This window comes from Schistocerca gregaria, chromosome 1, assembly GCF_023897955.1.
Source record: "Schistocerca gregaria isolate iqSchGreg1 chromosome 1, iqSchGreg1.2, whole genome shotgun sequence".
Classification (NCBI taxonomy): Eukaryota; Metazoa; Arthropoda; class Insecta; order Orthoptera; family Acrididae; genus Schistocerca; species Schistocerca gregaria.
Genome location: NC_064920.1, coordinates 71,973,297 through 71,993,708, shown reverse-complemented (window position 1 = coordinate 71,993,708; position 20,412 = coordinate 71,973,297). Strand labels below are relative to the sequence as shown.

Here is a 20,412-nt window from a genome sequence, read left to right as displayed (position 1 = left end):
CTATGAGCAGATTATATTTTGTAACTTGATAATTAAGAAACTGTCGTGGTTGGCAGGAGAGCCAACACCGTGTTACTAGAGGAGGCCGAAAGGCACGCAATTTAGCTCACGCAGGCCGGTGTGAGTTCTGAAACAGGACAAGGAAATTAGAATTTAGAAAAACGGACGTAGCTGGTGTAATACTTAATTTTAATCCATTAATGATGAAAGGTGGTCTTGACGGTACATGATTCACAATATCATTAGTAACTGATAATGGCGCCTTGGTAGGTCGTAGCAAATGACGTAGCGGAAGGCTTTGCTTAACTATCGTCTCGGCAAATGAGAGCGTATTTTGTCAGTGAACCATCGCTAGCAAAGTCAGCTGTACAACTGGGGCGAGTGCTAGGAAGTCTCTCTAGACCTGCCGTGTGGCGGCGCTCGGTCTGCAATCACTGATAGTTGTGACACGTGTGTCCGACGTATACTAACGGACTGCGGCCGATTTAAAGGCTACCACCTAGCAAGTGTGGTGTCTGGCGGTGACACCACAGAAACAGCAGAAAGAAGTTTCACAAGTCAGAGATATGTGAGAGAAACTGAAAGTAGATCCATAAATTATACAACAAAAGCTGGTTGCACAGTCAGAAAAAAAAAAGCAGCCAGGGTATAAAAAGGTAAGATAAAGTACAAGGTATAAACAGTCAGACAAAAAATTCTACAGTTTGTGTGTGGTGTAGATCACCTACGTGACCTGTCTCTTTCTTACGTATTCTGTTATTACAATGAAATAAACACCCATAGCTGCTTACAGGCGTTGACATACATCAACGGGGACAGATGAAAATGTGTGCCCCGACCGGGACTCGATTTCATCTGTCCCCATTGATGTATGTCAACGCCTGTAAGCAGCTATGGGTGTTTATTTCATTGTAATTTCATTCTAACGAGCTGCTTGGTCGCCGATGGTATCTGTTCTTTCGGACATGTCCAAAAGAACAGATACCATCTTAGTAAATATTCTGTTATTGTCACCTTTTTACTTCCACAGATCTGCCCACTGTTTCTGCTATCATTTCTAACCTCCCACACATTAATTTATTTTGATGTGCATCTCTCTCTCTCTCTCTCTCTCTCTCTCTCTCTCTCTCTCTCTCTCTCTCTTAAAAAATGAAAAACAGAAAATTCATGGAATATGTAGAAGATCCTCTCTGCATAAATTTGATAACAGAATATTTTTTAAAGAAACAGTTCATTAGAGCAAAAGAAAATAGTAATTTATTGTCACTGAGAAGAGTCTCAAGAATTATTCACTAGAAATATGTCTCAAGAAAGTTATAGCAGTTATACAAAATAATATAAATACACATAAAAATAATGTAAATACACATCTGCAATGGTGTAGCCCTACATTTGGCTTGCTGAACACTGGGGATTTATGGTTATAAATCCTGAGGGGAGCCCACCCCTTAAGAAAAGCTAGCAGTCCTGTAAGCTGTGAGGGTAACACCGCAGGTTGGATGGGAGGCCAGCACCCTCTCTCTGTAAAAAATTAAACATGCTTTCAAGACTGCAAGTAAGCCTCGGAACATTACTGACAAAAATAGACGACGTCAATGGCAAAGAAATGGTATACGATTTGCAACGTGGAATGTAAGGAGTCTGTGCAAGAGAGGAGCTGCAGTCAGTGTGGTCAAGGAAATTCGGAGGTACGAACTAGACCTAGTTGCACTGCAAGAGATCCGGTGGGACGATGCTGGGAGCATTGGTGTTGAAAACTGTACAATTCTGCATGGAGTCTGTGAACGAGGTCATATGTTAGGCACTGGTTTCTGCATCAGTAAGACGTTGGCCACTAATGTTTCAGAATTCATTTCAGTCAACCCAAGAATATCCGTTCTAACACTGTACGTAAAGCATATTAAGGCGAATTTTGTGAACTGTCATGCTCCCATGGAGGAGAGCGAATGTGAAGAAGAGTTCTATGCACAACTAGAGGCAGTGATGGACGCTATACCAAATGGACACCTGAGGATCCTCCTTGGTGATATGAATGCCAAGGTTGGGAAAGAACAAATATTCCAAGGCACAACAGGTAGGCACAGTCTACACAACCTAAGCAATGACAATGGAGTTAGCTTCATCAACTTCGCTACATCATTAGGGTTGTTCATCTCCAGCACAAACTTCCAGCGGAAAAACATACATAAAGGGACTTGGGTATCACCAGATGGGAGAACTGTAAATCAAATAGACCATGTTGCCATTGATCTCAGAGCCAAGAGATGGGTGTTAGACGTTAAGACAGCGAGGGGTGCCGAAGGTGGGAGTGATCATTTCCTGGTCAGAGGCAGTTTAAACATACAGTGTAAAGGAAGAACGGGGCCTAAGTTAAAATGAGTGGAAAGGTACCATGTGGAGAAACTGAAAGATAAGGCAACGAAGACCAGATACCAGTTGCAACTTAGTAACCACTTTGAAGCACTCAGTGAAATGGACGCGAATCAGGACCTCGAACTAATGTGGGGAAACATCCAGAGCTCAGTTAGGGATACAGCAAAGGAAACACTCATGGGAAACCCAGTGGGCAAGAAGATCTGGTTTGGAAATGAATGTGCAGATGCCCTGGAAAGGAGAAAGGAAGCCAGGAACAAATGGCTGAAGGGGACAAATCTGGCACAGGCCAAAGCACAATTTGAGGAGGTCCAAAAGACTACACAAGCAATTCTGAGAAGAGCAAAGGGGAAATACATAAGGAGTATCATCACTGAAGCAGAAACAGACTTCTGAGGACAAAAGACTAGGGAAATGTTTCTGAGGTTGAAGTACCTCTGCGAAGGTCACCAGTCCAAGCAGAAATTTGTCAAAGATTCCCGTGATAAGATCCTGACGAACAATAGGGACATAGCTGAGAGATGGAAAGAGTACTATCAACAGCTGCTAAATTGTGATGAACCCGAACTGCAGTTTGATTTCCAGTACCCAATTACTGCTAATGCAGCCTATCCCCCACCTACCCTGGATGAGATAAAAACTAGAATCAGACACCTTAAACAGAATAAGAGTCCAGGTGAAGATGGGATTCAGGCTGAAATGATCCTGGCAGGAGGAGAGAAACTTGCAGAAAAAATACACCGACTGATACAGGTAATATGGACCAAAGAAGAACTACCAGGAGAATGGAAAACAGCTCTGATTTGTCCAATACATAAGAAGGGTGACAAACTGAAATGTGAAAACTATCGACGAATCGCCCTGCTTAACATCTGCTGTAAGATCCTGTCCAATTGCCTCATACATGGAATTCAGCCAGTGGCAGAATGGGTGATTGGGGAGTACCAGGGAGGTTTCCGGCCAGGACGGTCAACAGTAGATCACATCTTCAGTCTCTGGCAGCTCACTGAGAAACTCGTTACTCAGTACTGTTGAATTTTTCATTTCTTGTTTCATCCTCTTACTCGATAAACTAATTGTAGACATTTCCAGCTATATACATGTTTGCATTATCATCTCAGAATATGCTGTCCCCTGTTGGGAACAATTCCTGTGACATGTAGTGCACATGGCTACTTATGTTCATTCTATAGGTAACTGATAACTGTTGATTTTACTGTAATCACGTTTGGGCCACCCTAACTGTTACAGGACCTCCACTGTGTATCAAAGATGCAAGTAGTCTGGGTTGTACACTACCCTTGCTATTCTCAAACTGTGGCCCTATCCTGCAGTTATGAATAGTGGACCAGGAGACAATGCAGGCCATACTACGTGTTTCCATTGATTAAAAGTTAAGCATTGCACTCTTTCACTGCTCAAGGCTCTTCTTTGGGTTCACTTAATTTGTACAAGGTTTGGAAGTAACAGTACTATCATCAGTGTTTTACATATATCGTCCTCATCATACTGTTTTTGTGGACTTCGTCATCTCTGCTTGTATGTTAAGCTCAGCACTCGTCTTCTCATTAGGAGCCACATATCATTTTAATGGCATTATATGTCTATCAGTTGATATAGTTTCCCTTCCACTATTATTTTTTGCAAGTGAAGATTTTCGCTAACTCATTAGTGCTCTTGACAGTCTCTCTCTCTCTCTCTCTCTCTCTCTCTCTCTCTCTCTCTCTTACCATGGAGCTATTAGCTCATTAAAATTTACCCTCACTTAAACACTGTAAGGTTTGACATGATTGGTAATCATCACAAATATGTTATTAAGCCAAGACACTTCTATTTATTAATGGTGCAATTTCGGGCACACAGCCAAAACCCCGATTAGCCATCACTTGTCAGATCAGGCAGAGGTCAGAATGCCAAAAAGGTCTGATAATCAGAGAAAAATGAAACAAGTCATTTACAGAGCTTAATTTTAGACACTGAAAATCTATTTTTAAAAATGTGGAATGTTTTTTTGTTTCAATTTCGTAAAACTTGACACAGCTCTATCATGCCACTTCTTTGCACACAGTATGTCCATAGCTGTAGTGGTTGAGTGCTGTTCCAGATATTTGACTGCAGTCTTGAGTGCATCCTTTGGTACATAATGGATGATCTTTTCATATTCTTCCTTTTCTTCATCATATGACTTCTCATGCTCAACACATTCTCTTGTAAAACAAGGTTACTTCTCTACTGATCTTCAGGTTCCTCATTGGTGACAGCAGCAATATCACCTTCTGCTAGCCATTCCTTTACTTCAGCATTTTGGACATCATTATGAAGAGTTTGCAAATCAGTGACTCATTAGATTCTGGAAGTTCCAGGTCTTTATTTAGGCTAGGGCAAACTTTCTTCCATGGTTTTTGTAGAGTGGTTTTCTTAGGTACTTCCCAAGCTTGACCAATTGTACATATTGCATCTTTTATGTTGAGGCCTTTCATTGCTTCTAAAAGATCACAATGCTCTTCTGACTTCTCTAACAAATCGCTGATGTATTTCCTCCTGTAATGTTGTTTTAACCCCTCCATAACACACTGGTCCATTGTCTGGATTAATGAAGTAAAATTTGAAGTTCAGACTCAGAGGTGTGGCTTGGGGCATTGTCCAGCAATAAAACTGCATGGCATTGCACATTTTTTGATTTTAACAGCTGGAACAAATGCAACAAAAACCATTCTTTAAACAAATTACCATTCTTCCAAGCACTTTTTGATGTTTGTAATAAACGTAAACTGACAGTGTGTTTGTGTTTTTAAAGGCTCTTGGTTTCTTAGATTTGTCATTTACAAACAACAGCAACATATACTCACCATTTGCATTGCTGCATGTTGCAATGGTGATCGTGTCCTTTGTTTCATGCCTGTGACTGTTTCATTCTTTGAGACAAGGGTTTTTGAAGGAGCATTTTATAGTTTAGCACACTCTCAACAATGTTTATGTAATTGATCAGTTACCAGATTATTTTCTGAGACTAGTTTTTCAAATTTTGTAACATGCTCTATACCTTTATCTTCATCAGCAGAAAGCTTTATCAGAAAGAGCAACTTTCCTAAGGTCGTGATGATGTTTCCACCAGTGAAGCCAACCTTCACTTACTTGCAATCTGTTGTCTTCAGACACGCAATTGAAGAGCTTTTATGATAGGGCCTGAAAGTGTGGTCCCCGTAAGTCTTTCCTGGCAACACCAAACCCACACTGCATCGTTCAACAGCTCAAGTTTTGATTTTTTCAGTGCTATTCTAGGTTTTAAAATGTTCTCGCCATCTACAGTTAACCCAAAAGCTTAAAGATCTTTTTCATTGTTTTTGCAGTCTTTAATGAGTGTCACTCTAACAAGCATTTCACGTGCTCATTTGGTAACTGACTCACCTTTGTCAAGTCTCTGCAGAACTCGTAGTTTCTCTTTGATTATGTACACAACATTTCCTTTTCTGATTTGTAACAATTTTTAGTGTTTCAGAATCCCTTACACTACTGAATCACAACTTTAAAAACTATATAAAACTACAGAGTAACATTAAAATTAAAAGGAATACAGCAATAAACTTGAAAAGCTTACAAATAAAGCAGCAGATTAAAGAGTACGGTAAAGCAAACAGTTTGGTGTGACAAGATTCTGTCAATTGAGCATGCATGAAGAGTGTTATTCGGATGGACACCTGTTAGGACAGGAGCAACATCAATCGACAATGCTGACACACTGTTTGGAGCAGATGAATGTTTGAACACATGGTCAGATAATTTGAGGAGTTGGTTAATAAAAGATCAGATAATTTAGTTTCTACATCAACCCAACCATCTTCTTCAGATGCTACAAGTTGTGTGATTATGTGTACTTGCCACCTGGACTCCCAGCAGATTGTGAAATATTGTTGCTGTTGTGCCACTATTTATAGCAGAGTTCAACTCTTGGTGTCCACTACATCCTTTGATGCTCATTTGTTTTCCAGAGCTTGCAATGTTATTCTGTGGAGCTTACATTCTCCCAGTTGTTTCCAGCTCTGAAAAGCAAATGAGCATCGAAGTACGTAGCAGGCACGGGAGTCAAACTCAGTCATATGTGGCGGTATGACACCAACAATACTACATAGTCTGGTTGGGATCCAGCGACAGGTATGTGTAAGAGCATAACTCTCAGCACCTGAAGAAGACAGCTGAATTGGTTTTCCAAATATAGTGTACAAAATGAAACCAACAACGTGGCTGTGTAACTGAAAGCACACCATTACTTAATCATGCTGAAAAATCTCAGGGTTCACTTCCAGAGATATCAAAGTACAAAGGGAGAACAAAGAACAGTGCTAATAAATTACCAATAAGTCAGATAATGCATTACAGATTTGTAATGTTTATAGTAGCTTAAAATTAATTTGTCCATCGCCTGTATTCAGCATTTTTAAGTTGTCTTCAGACATTATCTCAGATTAATGGGTAGCTATAAAACCGAATATTTGGTGACACTGAACATGGAGTAATTCTTTTGAACCTCTCTGTATAACACCATTTCCAAATACTGAACTAAGATGCAGGACAATAACTATTAGTGGACTCTGGGTGGGATGTTTGACCACATAATTGGAAACTTGATTATTCAGATGACCAAAATGAGGTGCTCTCATGAAAATAAGCTCTAGCTATGAAATAAGTAGTAGCCTCATTTTATGTGAGAATTGCTCATTATAGAGTGGATATAATTGTTCCCATAGAAAGAAGAAACGTCATCTCTCTGCCATATCAATTTTGTGGGAGTGTTTTATTTAACTATCATTTGACATCTTATGTTACACTTACATGTAGAAACATTGCTTTGAACTTATTAAGACCAGCTTTGTAACTTCATCATTTATGACATTGTATGAATGCAATTAACTAACAATATTTTGAATTATGCAAAATTCTGTTTAGTTAATTCATTTCATTTTCCATCAACTGTGAAATGTCATTGCTTTTTGCCCAAATTTTCCATTTGAAGCACATTTTGTAATTCTGTTTCACTACTTCTCTCATACAAAAGACTGCAGAATTTAAACTCTCTCTGGATTCAGGACTGGAGAGTCAAAAAGTAGTATTTCTAAAAGACATACACATGTGCTTAGTGTGTTGGCATATTTTTCACAAACATTTCACTCATTTGTGCCAAATGTGGACCTCAAAAGATATAGAGGACTTGGTGTGTTTAATAATTATTGCATACATATTTTGGTTGATGCAGCCATGTAGTCACAAATAATACTCCACTTATATGTCCTCAGTTACTGTTAACACAGTGATTACTTCAACATAGGCACAATTTGACAAGTCATATTTATTTATTTGTTGCCCTACATGTTCCAAACATACATCATAGTGTGAAAGCAAGTGGGTGTGGAATGAGTCAAAACATTTAATTAATTATTATGTACAAGTTGTTAATGATCACACACAGAGGTTAAAAATACAAATTAATAATCACAGGCAAAGGTTAGAAATGCTAACTTCAAATATTGCCTAATGATAGAGGTTGATTTATAAAATACAAAGATCATTTTATGGCATAAACTTCTGATAGCCTCCAACTGTCCGAAGGTAGCTGACATTGTGCCTTGGGACTGAGTTACTGTTTGCTCCCCTCAAATAATCACATGAAATCTCCTGAATACTTGACCAGTTTCCTGAACATAACTTTTTGGTCTAGATATTAATGTCTGTATTAAGTGTTACCTGTAGAGTGGCAAGGCCATTTAAATGCTTGGTAGCTATCACATGTATGCTTTGAGCACCAAATCATTAAGTATGGGAGCCACTTTGAATTGTCTCAGAATGAAACTCAGCCATGTTCACTTATACTTCCCCAGAATCCTCATCTTCACAGATGTTGGCACAAACTTAACTGTCTCCCACATACTGATTTTAAAGGCTTTTTTCAGTATTTATTATGAGCATTAAATACTCTTTATTTTATCCTAAGACATTTGTCTCGCAGACTTAAATTGAATAAATATATTAATGTCAGCATATAGTAATGCAAAGTCCAGGTAGAATGTAAGTAGTTTAGGAGTGAAGATATCAACTCACTGAGTCGTAAAAGCATTGAGTTATTGACAGAGACATAAACAAGACCGAATACTTTGCTAGTTCTGAGGTAAATCCTTTTTTGAGCTGTAGCCCCGCCCCCCCTACCCCCATTCCCCCCCCCCCCCCCCCCCCCCCCACACACACACACACACACCTGCTTGGTTACATAGTGCTGACGAATACACTCAATTCAGCTGGCAGAGGGTAGCCATACAGGTGTTTGTGCGGAGCAGGGGTATGTTTGTGTGTCCACAGGCATGCACTTTAGTGCTAAAAAGGTGCTTTCAGTCTTGTTTATGTGCCCATCGACCACTCAATACCTCTACTGTTTAGTGAGTTGTTACCTGTACTCCTAAATTATTTAGTAATCTCATTAAAATTCTGCCCCAATTTCATGGATTTGACAGCAGATATATCCTCAATTCCTCATGCATGTGCTCAGTTTCGAAATATTTTCTGTTGACATTGATGATAGAATTAATTCCTAAATAGGTACAATCCCAAAACTGGAATATTATACATTGGAAGAAGTTGTCATAACCATCTGTTCTAACATGACAATGCATAGTTGTTGTTTACAAACCACTTCCGTCTTTGTCATTGGCATATTTCAATGACAGGAACCGTTTTTCTTCCTTTTCATAAATATTTCAGTTTTGAAGTCTGTGACACAGATAAAGATAATTCACAGTTCGAGTTTATGAAGATGATAACTCCACTTGCTTCCCTAATTGTCCCATTATTCTGACATATTAACTTTAAAAACCTTAACAAAACCGTGAATTAGCATTTTAGACACTTTAACATGCTGTATCTCACAGTATTTTATATATCCCATTGAAACTGAAGATTTGTTATCTAACGAGCATCATTACATGGAAATCACATAAAACTGTTTAACAGCATTGCTGTATGTGTGATTTCATGAAAAGTTAAATACTGGCCTACTCATTATATCATTAAACAGTGGACAACTGTATCAGAGGATGTGATATATACTGACTGCTTCTGTATGTGCTTCTACTGTGGAAAACCTGCTGCTTGACCCTAGTCTGTTCAATAAATTGTCATTTCCATCACACACCTCTGTTATCTTACTTAGTCTCCATTTACTGCTCTTTCACCAGAGAAAGCTAGTTGAATGTTCTACTGTAAGTAGTGGCATTTACAGTATCATCAAGTGGGTGGTATAAGAGGTTTGCTTGTTGTATGACATTTTACATGGTGTTTTATAAAATAGCACTGAAATAATACTCTTTCATTTTACTTCATGCTAGAGCCTTCAGGTAACTGGAACCTTGATTATTTCTCCCATAAGAAATCACTGATACAAAAATGGGCTATTTTTAGGTCCATAGAGAGGTAGAAAATGAACTTATGGAATTGGAGAACTGAGAGAGAAGTTTTGATAACAGGAAGTTTGTTAAGTAAATGGTTCAGATGACAACTAGAAATTCAGTTATCTTGCACATGCAAAATAGATAGAAGTGAAGATGTTTCATAAGTTCTTAATACATTAAACAATCTAAAACTTGATAAGAGTTGTAAATTATATTCAAGTATTTTATGTCAAGAACAAAGTTAATAAAACTAATAATTTAAGCAAAGTTCATGCAGTTGACTAATTAAACGAAAATCATTATTATTAAAAATACATTTGCTTACTGCAGATGATTTCCAAGTAGGAAATTTGCTGTTTAACACTGTGTTTACATACCTATTGTTAAGAAAGATTAAACAAAGAATTTAGGATAATAAGTAATTAGAGAAGATGTGAAGCAACTTGTAGAAAATAAAAAAGAGCTACTAGAGTAAGATTAGTATAAGGAAATTGTTTTGTGAGATGCCTTTCAGGCAGCTGAAATAACTTAATTTGTAACAGAGAATGAATGAACCCACTGAAAAAAAGAGACAGGCCAAGTTGTTTATTACTTTTCAAATTGTACCCAAGTTAAAAATATTAAGACTGACATGTATTCCAGTTCTAGAGATATTTAATTGAAATCAAGAATTCAGATGATCATTGTTCTCCTCCCAACAATTTCATGGCAATTTAGTTACATATCAAACAATGGAAAACCCAGGCTGGAATGATGACAATATTATGAAAAGAATAGATTATTACTCACCACGTAGTGGAAATGCTGAACGTAGATAGGCCCAACAGAGAGACTGCTAAACAAGTAAGCTTACGGCCAAAACGTCTTCTTCTGAATTAGAAAACACACACATATATTCACGCAATCACAACTCAGACATTCGTGACCAATGATTCTGGCTGTGTTGGCAGCAGTATTTTTGTTGTGCCTGTCTGTGACTCAAATTCTCCATTATTTAGTTGCATAACAGCAGTTTGAACATATCTTGATCAATTTTCTTGTAATTATTTCAGTTTTTCAAATAGATTCAGTCTCTTTTTATTTTCTGCAGACTATCTTCATGCTGTTGCTGCTGCTCCTTGCAAAAGGATGGGCAATTACAAGACAAGAATTTACATGGAAGCCTCTTGTCTTTGGAATATGGTTCTTATATGGAATAGTACATGTACTGCTGTATGTGTGGAATATGGTATGTTTTACTTTTTTATTATTTATTTCTACTTACTTCTATTCATTTCTTCCAGTATACTGGCTGTTGTAACGGTGGCCCACGAACAACACAGTGGATGAGGACGGACACGACCAATGAAGGACCTTACAACACAAGAATAACAGACAAAAGAGTCACGAACCAACCAAGACAACCACGTCCACTCGTAAAGAAACACGAAAGTCAATTCGCTGTCTAATGTGAGGTGATATGTCCTGAGACGCATGTTATACTCGCAGGCTGAGTGACAGGCAGGCGCTTAAGTACTCGATCGGGGATGCCGCTATTGGCCACTGCAACCACGTGTTCCACTGTGGCACCTTCACTCTAAATGCAGGCCAGGAGGCGCGTGCCACCACAGCTTATGGCGTTATGGTACAGAGACCTCTATGGGTCTTCGACGTCCATTACGTCTGGCAGGGATTCAAATTCCGCGGCACGCGGTACCAGACTGGGTGTCCATGCGCAGTCCCCCAGGCTCCCCTCCCCCTCTGCCCCAGCTCTCTCTCTCTCTTCTCTCTCTCTCTCTCTCTCTCTCTCTCTCTCTCTCTCTCTCTCTCTCTCTCTCTCTTTCTTTCTTTCTCTTTCTTGAAATGTCGTATGATGTAACATTTGATAGAAAGTCTCTGATGAAGTACACTTTGTGGCAACACTGCTGGTGCAAGTGCTAACATATTATTATCCCTCCCTATTTCTAAGACACTGAACAGACAATGTCGTAATGCACACAAAACCAGTGTCAGCAGAAATACTACTATTCTTTGTTTAACCTGCAGACTTTGCTATTTTCTTCTGGAATTGGGTTCTACTTTTGTTACAGTTTGATTTTGATTTCACTTTGTGAATATTCTGCTATTACAGAACATGTTGGTAGTTACTTTTCTGAGTTCTATTGCTCCAAAATGAACATGGACAGTTCTGCTGCCTTCACAGTGCTCCAAACTTTGTTACTGTTGAGAGAAAAGATAATGTAATTTTTATATATTTTTAACTTCTATTTATCAATCTGACCTTTATTCATTTAAAGACAGATTGTCTAAGAAGCAATCACTGAAAGTGAGAAAACTGAAATAATTTATATTTTAAAGCTGTCTTATGAAGGATCATTTATCTTGTCTAACTTCCCTTTATTTTTGCAGACAGAAGTTGATATTATTGAAGATATTGACCAGTACCAGACCTGGCCTGGGTGGCTCATTATTGTGTTCAGAAGTCTTATTATGATATGGTTCCTTTTTGAATTGAGGAGCACAATGAGATATGAGCACAACATCCAAAAACTTAATTTTTTCCTTCACTTTGGAGCTTCAGCTCTTGTCTGGTTTATATATTTACCAGTTGTTGCATTAATTGCACTGCAAGTCTCAACACTTTGGAGATTTAAATTGCTTCTGGGTAAGTGAACAAAAATGTAAATAATATAATATTACCTGATTGGATTAAAATTTTTAATCAATTGAACAAATCAGAGATTATCTGAAATATGTCTTTAATGTTGTGACTTCTTTGGGATGGCTTGTTTTTAGCGAAGTTCCCCTAGAAATTTTCATATTTGTAACATTGTAGATCACTTCCTGTTTCATACGTTATAATGAATCTGAAATGTGTCAACTGTAAGAGAGAGAGAAGTAAAGAATGGCAATCACACTAATTGCAACCATTCCAGCTAAGGGAAAAAACCAAGAAAATATATGTGGATCTGTTGTTATTTATCCCTCGATGTGGAATTTCATTGGATGTTGCTGTGGCTACTTGAATTATTTTCAGCGTGGTGCAGGTATATATGTCTGCTTGTGTCTGTGTATGTGCAGATGGATATGTGTGTGTGTGCGAGTGTACACTGTCCTTTTTTCCCCCTAAGGGAAGTCTTTCCGGTCCCGGGATTGGAATGACTCCTTACCCTCTCCCTTAAAACCCACATCCTTTCGTCTTTCCCTCTCCTTCCCTCTTTCCTGAAGAAGCAACCGTCGGTTATTCCAAGACTTACCAAGCGGGAAAACGCCGGCAGACAGGCACAAGAACAAAACACACAAATACACACACAGAATTACTAGCTTTCGCAACCGATGGTTGCTTCTTCAGGAAGGAGAGGGAAAGACGAAAGGATGTGGGTTTTAAGGGAGAGGGTAAGGAGTCATTCCAATCCCGGGAGCGGAAAGACTTCCCTTGGGGGAAAAAAAGGACAGACGTACACTCGCACACACACACACATATCCATCCGCACATACACAGACACAAGCAGACATATTTAAAGGCAAAGAGTAAGGGCAGAGATGTCAGTCGAGGCGGAAGTACAGAGGCAAAGAAGTTGTTGAAAGACAGGTGAGGTATGAGCGGCGGCAACTTGAAATTAGCAGAGGTTGAGGCCTGGCGGATATCGAGAAGAGAGGATATACTGAAGGGCGAGTTCCTATCTCCGGAGTTCAGATAGGTTGGTGTTGGTGGGAAGTATCCAGATAACTCGGACGGTGTAACACTGTGCCAAGATGTGCTGGCCGTGCATCAAGGCATGTTTAGCCACAGGGTGATCCTCATTACCAACAAACACTGTCTGCCTGTGTCCATTCATGCGAATGGACAGTTTGTTGCTGGTCATTCCCACATAGAAAGTAACGGGCCAGGACGACGTTGCCAAACATGCATCACCCAGTCAATAACAAGATCATTGTCCATCCACCCTTTCAGATTCACTCTCACTAAAATTCCTTTCACTGATATTTTCGGAATAATTTTTCTTTTATATATCACATAAAGTGGTAGCTTTCGTCCATCACCAGTTACACACCATGTCACTGTATACCTTTCCTTCTCACTGCCACCAGTTGGTATCATGAAGCTGGATTCTCCTGTTCATGGAGTTGTCGAGCGGCATCTCAAAATAGACTGACATTTGGTCCGCATTACCAGTTTGCGATAATATTGGGTAGACTGGCATTGGGCCTCATTACCAGTTTGCGATAATGTAGGGCTGTTCACATCTCAGATTTATCATGTAATGATGAAAATGCACATTTTTTTCTGCATAATCACATGGAAGCCATTGAGCAGTGGTAGTTTTTCTCCGGGATACTAATCCATTTCAGTTGAAAAAATTTGATAGGCAGCCTTGAATAGCTTTGAAACTGGTAATGCGTAGTTCTTTGCCTAAAGCCAATGCTTTAAGATGGCACAATTCACTTGTCATCGTGCATTCGTATTGTTGCTTCTGATCTACATAATAGCAGAGCCTTTTTTTGAGATCCAGATTCTTCGCTTTTTGGCTGAGAAATTCCTGGCAATTACTGGTAGTTTCTTGAAGCCACGTTTAATTTCTTGGAGCCACATTTTGTTTCTTTGCCAGTTTCGAATACAACTCTCTCTCAAGTCGTACTTTCTTTCCACTGCACTGTTTCCAATGTTTGTGGCTTCTTCAATAATGTTCAGTTTTTCTTTAGCAGTGTACGAGCGATAACGAGAACTTGCAGCCATAATTAACAAGTTTAAAAATGTTATTAATATTTCACTTCTAACATGTTACTGACACATCACAGACTGAGACCACAACAATGCAATAGTATAATGAGATCTATTGTTGGAGGCAGAGCAGTACCAACCTTGTTTTGAATAACCCTCACATCCCAGTTTTTGTCCTTAAATTTGTAAAAAAACGTGTACAGATTATTCGAGTATATATGGTAAGTTCGGAAGTTTAATAAGGTTATTGCAGCTCCCGTATCTACTTGCATGTGCAGAAGTTTACAAAAAACCACAATATCAATGAAAAGCTTGTTTGACGCAACAGAAATAGCCAATACAATGCTATGTCCAAATAAGCATCAGGATCATTGTGTTGAAATTTTGCATTGCAAACAGAAGCAATGTGGTCTTTTTTGTTGCAATTATGACAGGTAGCCCAGCATTTTGGGCAGTCTGGGCACTCCTGTTTAATGAAACAATAAGGGCAGGGTGGGAGCATGAATTGCTTATGTTGTTGTCTACGGGCCCTGTCTACGTTGTTGGTGCGGCTGCTGCTGGGAGTGAGGCCGGCTGCCTTGACACTGTGATAGTGTGCAGACCACCGTGACCACGTCTTCCTCCTGTGAACTGTCTGAAGCTTGGTGTGGAGGATAGGGTTGGGTTGGCTATACCTTACACCATAATTCAATTTGAATGACGTGCAGCTCACAACACTTTGAATGATTGTACAGTAGCTAAAACCTCAGAGAGGGATGGATTTTCACACTGGAGGACACACACTCACACCTCACGATCCAGAGCTAAATGAATGATAACATCTCTCACCATCTGATCAACATCTGGCTCTTTATGCACATCGGACACAAAATGACGATGACGATGTAACCCGTGGAGTTCAGCTGCCTGTGCTCAATAGGATTGCTGTGGTTGCATCTTACAGCGGTAAAACTCAACCTGGCATGCAATAACATGGGTACACTTACAGTAGTATTTTGAAAGAAGTTCACACATTTGGTCAAAGATTAAAGTAGATGGATCCTGCAGAGTAGCAAGTCGACGTAGGACCTGATACATTCTTTGCGATATCCATGAAAGAAACAAGACACGGCATAAAATAATGTCAGTAACCCCAAAAGTTTGAAAGTGAATATGTTGTTGCAGGCATTTCTCATATGTGCCCCATTCCTCAAAAGACTCATCGTATGTAAGGGAAAATGTGGGGGCCGTGGAGGACAAAACAGCAGGGGATACACACTGACAAGCATGTCGACTAGACAAAACAGAAGCCAATGATTAAAGTACCTGAGTCTGATTGTCCAGTGCCTGTGATTGGCAGTGCAATGCCATGGTGAATGTTTCTTATGTTTGACCAACCAACGCAAAATATCCTCTGTAATGCCATTAGCCATCGTGAGGATAAATGGAGGTCCAACCAGAGTAGAAATTTGCACAGAGAACAGGGCACACTTATTGCCAGTCATGTTGTAATTAGGAATAAGCACAACACGGCCAGTAAACTGAACACAAATTTATTCCATGGAAGTATTAACAACTTGAATCACAGTATTTAAGTAACATTCAGCAGGAACCAATTATGTATACAAAGAGCTGTAGCAATACACATAGAGAACAGAAGCCGAGCATAGCACAGCTAGCCATAAATAGACTGGGGCCAGTGGCAGGCTTTGAAAGTATGCGCATGTGTCACTGTACACAGTGATAAATAGTTAAAGCCCTGCTGAAAGATATGGTGCAGCTGTTTCAGTCCAGGATGACAGAGGTGGAAAGGCTGTCAGCTGAAGCTCTTGCGACTGGGTGTAGTGCCATGGAGGACAAAATTTGAGCATATCGAAAAACGTATTCCACAGACAATGAAAGATATCATCAGTAACCATGAACACCTAATGTTTTGTCTTGGTGATGAGGACAATAAAGTTGGTTTTGGCACTGATTGCAACAACAGTTATGATGGGGAGCTGGATGGAATTGCACCATTTTCTCCTTAAATTGCTGAGTGAAGAGCTGCAAGTATCAGTTATTTATTGCATAATTGTCATTATAAAACCCAGAGAATAGAAATTACAGTCTCAGTTATTATTTATTTCATAACTGTGTACTGTATTGTTTTCAAGCCTTCCAATGCTTATTTCCCATATTTCTATGGTCAGTTATGCAAAGTGTGTGCTTTGTTATGCTTAAATCTACATCATTATGCTGCTGTTTACTTGCCCTCATTGTGGTAGCAACTCAAGACATGTTGTTGTTGCTGTATATGGAGGTGCCTTAAATAGTTACAGGATCATTTAGTAATCGCGAAAGCATTACGGAGGTGATACATAAACTCCAGTGGAAGAGTCTGCAGGAGAGACGCTCAGTAGCTCGGTACGGGCTTTTGTTGAAGTTTCGAGAACATACCTTCACCGAAGAGTCAAGTAGTATATTGCTCCCTCCTATGTATATCTCCCGAAGAGACCATGAGGATAAAATCAGAGAGATTAGAGCCCACACAGAAGCATGCCGACAAACCTTCTTTCCACGAACAATACGAGACTGGAATAGAAGGGAGAACCAACAGAGGTACTCAAGGTACCCTCCGCCACAGACCGTCAGGTGGCTTGCGGAGTATGGATGTAGATGTAGATGTAGAAGAGATCCTACTGTAATACGGTGCATGTGCCTGAGATTTGGTGAAGGAAATGATTTGTACAGTTTGTTAACTGAAAGTTAGATGATCAACTTGTCCTTCCTTCGGCTGGTAGTCATTACGCAGCCAGCATTACGCATCTGACAGTATTGTATGAGGTAGCTATTGTCTGCTATGTTCACTCTATTTCGTACTGTTCCCTTTCCTTGTGATAAGTGTATATAATTGTTGTACTGATGATCTTTATTAAAAATGTCAAAACACAATTTGATTTCAGATTTGATTAGGAACAACATTTAAGTGACTCTCACCTCATACATGACATCTCTGTTTTCACGGAAACATTGAAGCACAGGTTAGGGTATCTGGACTGCAGGAGGCAGGTGTCACGCAACATAGATCCACATGCCGTGTCATCCTTTGTGGGGCCCGGCCCTGTAACCTCCACTCCTTCAACCCCGTCTGGCAATTGGTGAACTTCCAGTTAACATACTGTAGCCTATCTTTGATATGCGAGCCTAGGCTTTCGTCTGTTAGTTGGGGTTCGGTCGGCAATAACCCACTAACTAGATACAGTGGGCCATCCAGGATTGTTGACTGTGGCAGGTCGTCGAGGTGGAGAAGTCGGCCATTTGACAGATACCCCGTGTCAGGTAATCAGTTCATCACAACAATGGTGGAGCCCATGTCTGCTGGGAGAATGTTTAAGTCAATGTATGTCTTGAGGTGGCAGATGTCTGTAGGACTGCAGTCCTGGCACAGTGTATTCCTGTGGCACAACATCACCAATGCAGTGTGTGTGTGTGTGTGTGTGTGTGTGTGTGTGTGTGTGACTCAGTACTCCTTTACTCCTAAATTATTTACGGAATGCTTTATTTATCAGTTAGCATTTGTTGTAACTGGAGATAAAATATTTCCAACGTAACACGTGGGATGACATGGATAGAAAAATAGTTCTCTTTTATGCAGTCTTCACAGTGTACATTCCATATTAAGATTGTTTAAAGTTAAATTCATGAGAACAAACAATTTTGTTTGGTTTTCTCCCCTCCTCACACTCCCTCCATTGTATACTATGTTTCCAAACCTTTTGTTATGTACATAGCTAGAGAACATAAAGCTATATGGAATACTAAAAATACACAGGAACTAAATTCAGTTTTGGAGACAATGTGCTCATAAGTACTAGCCAAATGTATGAGGTTTGTCTGATATTCACAAGTATATCAGCTGAATGAATATACTTTTGTCATGTTGCAGGTATCACATACTCAGCAGATTGCCTTGCTTTCTGTGTGATGACACATTTGCTGTGGCCCACACGTAGTGAGCAATATTTCTTATTGGCTGAAGATGTGGATTTGACTGATGAATTAGAGGAATTCAATGAAGCACCTCACATTATAAACAGCACAAAAGTGCTCGGCCAGCACCTTCTGCCACAGCTTGATAAGCAGACTGACCATGCAAAGGTCATTGCATGAAATTTTGTGTACAGATATTGAAATGTGATTTTTATATTTATTTACAATGTTTTTAAACATTTTGTAAAGAGCGGGAGTACAGGTGGTTAACAGTGTCTGTAAGAATTTACTGTTGACTTTATTTCTGAAATCTTGGTTTTGCTCTTCAGTGTAGGATTGACCATAATGATAACACTAGACTTTAATTCAGAAGCATGTAGGTAAGAATATACAGAATGAGAAATAGTTAAAAGTGCATTTCAGGAAAAAGCTTATAGTAGGGAAATTCTGCAATAGTTTATAGAATCAAGCTTTGGGATTGATTCCGGTATGTTGCTGGATTTTAACTGAAGTAGGGAAAAATATTAGGAGAGACTTAGCCTGCAGATTACCTCAATGCTTGCTTTGTTAACAATTATTCATTTTTCACAGACTTTAAAACAAATTTTGTCTTATCCATCATGCCTATAGGAAAGATTTATACAACGAACAAAGAAAACTTGGATGTACAGATTTATAAAGAAATGTGTAGTATTAGTATAAGCCTCTGTTTTCTTTGTTTCTATTGTGAGTGAAGCTTAGAATAGCTTACACAAAAGCAACTTTTCAGTGCTGTCAATCCCTAACATATTCCATAATGTTAAGTCTTTGTTTCCCCTCCACCTGTATTTGTACTAACTACTTTTTTCCTTCTTTTTTTTGTTAAGAAAAATAAGTATATAAATCAAATTTCATGTTTTACGCTCAATATTGTTGTAGTAGGTCACAAGAAAACTGTTTTTATGTTGAGAACTGTAAGTTCCCTCTAATATTAACACATCATTTGTGTTGGAATGTTAAAGTGTACAGGCATTATCCATAGTGATGTTTGTGTGGTAGTAACTGTGTGTTTGGGCAGTGTCAAACATCCTCAGTAACCGAAGAAGTGATAGTTGATGCTGAAGCCCTGTTTCCTTTCATATGAATGGCACTTTATTAATCGTAGCATTTAAATAGTATTATTGTTTTTTTTTTTTTTTTAATCCTCAGAATTCAGTAAAGAATTCAAATGAGCAGGGTTACTTGCTGGGGTGTAAAACTGTTTTTATTAATTTTTAAACTTTTTATTATGTATGTGATAGTTTTAACAGTATTAAACTGTGAATATACTGTTGTATGTAAATATCTTAGAAAGTTTACTCATTATTGTGCTACCATTTTCACTTTTTCTTGTAATCATTGAGAGATATGATGCTAAACTATCTGTACTTCCATTCTGAGATATGAAAAGAAGGTACTGAGAAACAAATTTGATATTGTTACAAGTGTTCCTATATGCTGTAGTCTTATATCTACATATTTTCACAACTACAATTCTCATGTTCTGTGAATTGAACATATTGTAATGTAAATACGGGCCCGGTTGATATAAAAGGTCACATTAGGCTGTGTATTGTGAGTTTTTCTGCAGTAATTTTTTAAAAACAGAAAAATATATCATTATTTTGCTACGCATTGTCTCATTTTCATCTCTATCTTCATCCTTTTCCTCTGAAACCTCTGGTCGTAAATTTACAGAAAAATGCTGAAAACAAATCTGAAATATGCAAAAGAGGTAATTGTTGCTATTACATTAATACTACAGTTTCTTAAAGAAGATATCAAAAATCAGACATATGTGAAATGCATAGAAGTACAATCTTTTCAGTTTATATAGAATAATAAGATTTAGTGCAAAGAAAATAATTAAATTAACTAGTAAGGTTTTGCAAACCTTAGGAGCCACTGGCTCTGAAAACTTGTAAAAGTTAAACC

At 38.8% G+C, this 20,412-nt stretch overlaps 1 protein-coding gene across 1 annotated transcript in view; it reads left to right on the top strand.

Moving 5' to 3' along the window:
- The window catches only part of LOC126331946 (integral membrane protein GPR180), a 51,134-nt gene extending 31,026 nt beyond the window's left edge, over nucleotides 1-20,108 (top strand). The window contains exons 4-6 of the mRNA XM_049996538.1: nucleotides 10,897-11,034; nucleotides 12,195-12,450; nucleotides 18,416-20,108. Of these exons, the coding sequence (XP_049852495.1) occupies nucleotides 10,897-11,034; nucleotides 12,195-12,450; nucleotides 18,416-18,639 (618 nt within the window). The 3' untranslated portion in view covers nucleotides 18,640-20,108. The remainder of the gene's footprint in view (nucleotides 1-10,896; nucleotides 11,035-12,194; nucleotides 12,451-18,415) is intronic.
- The last annotated feature ends 304 nt before the right edge of the window (nucleotides 20,109-20,412 follow it).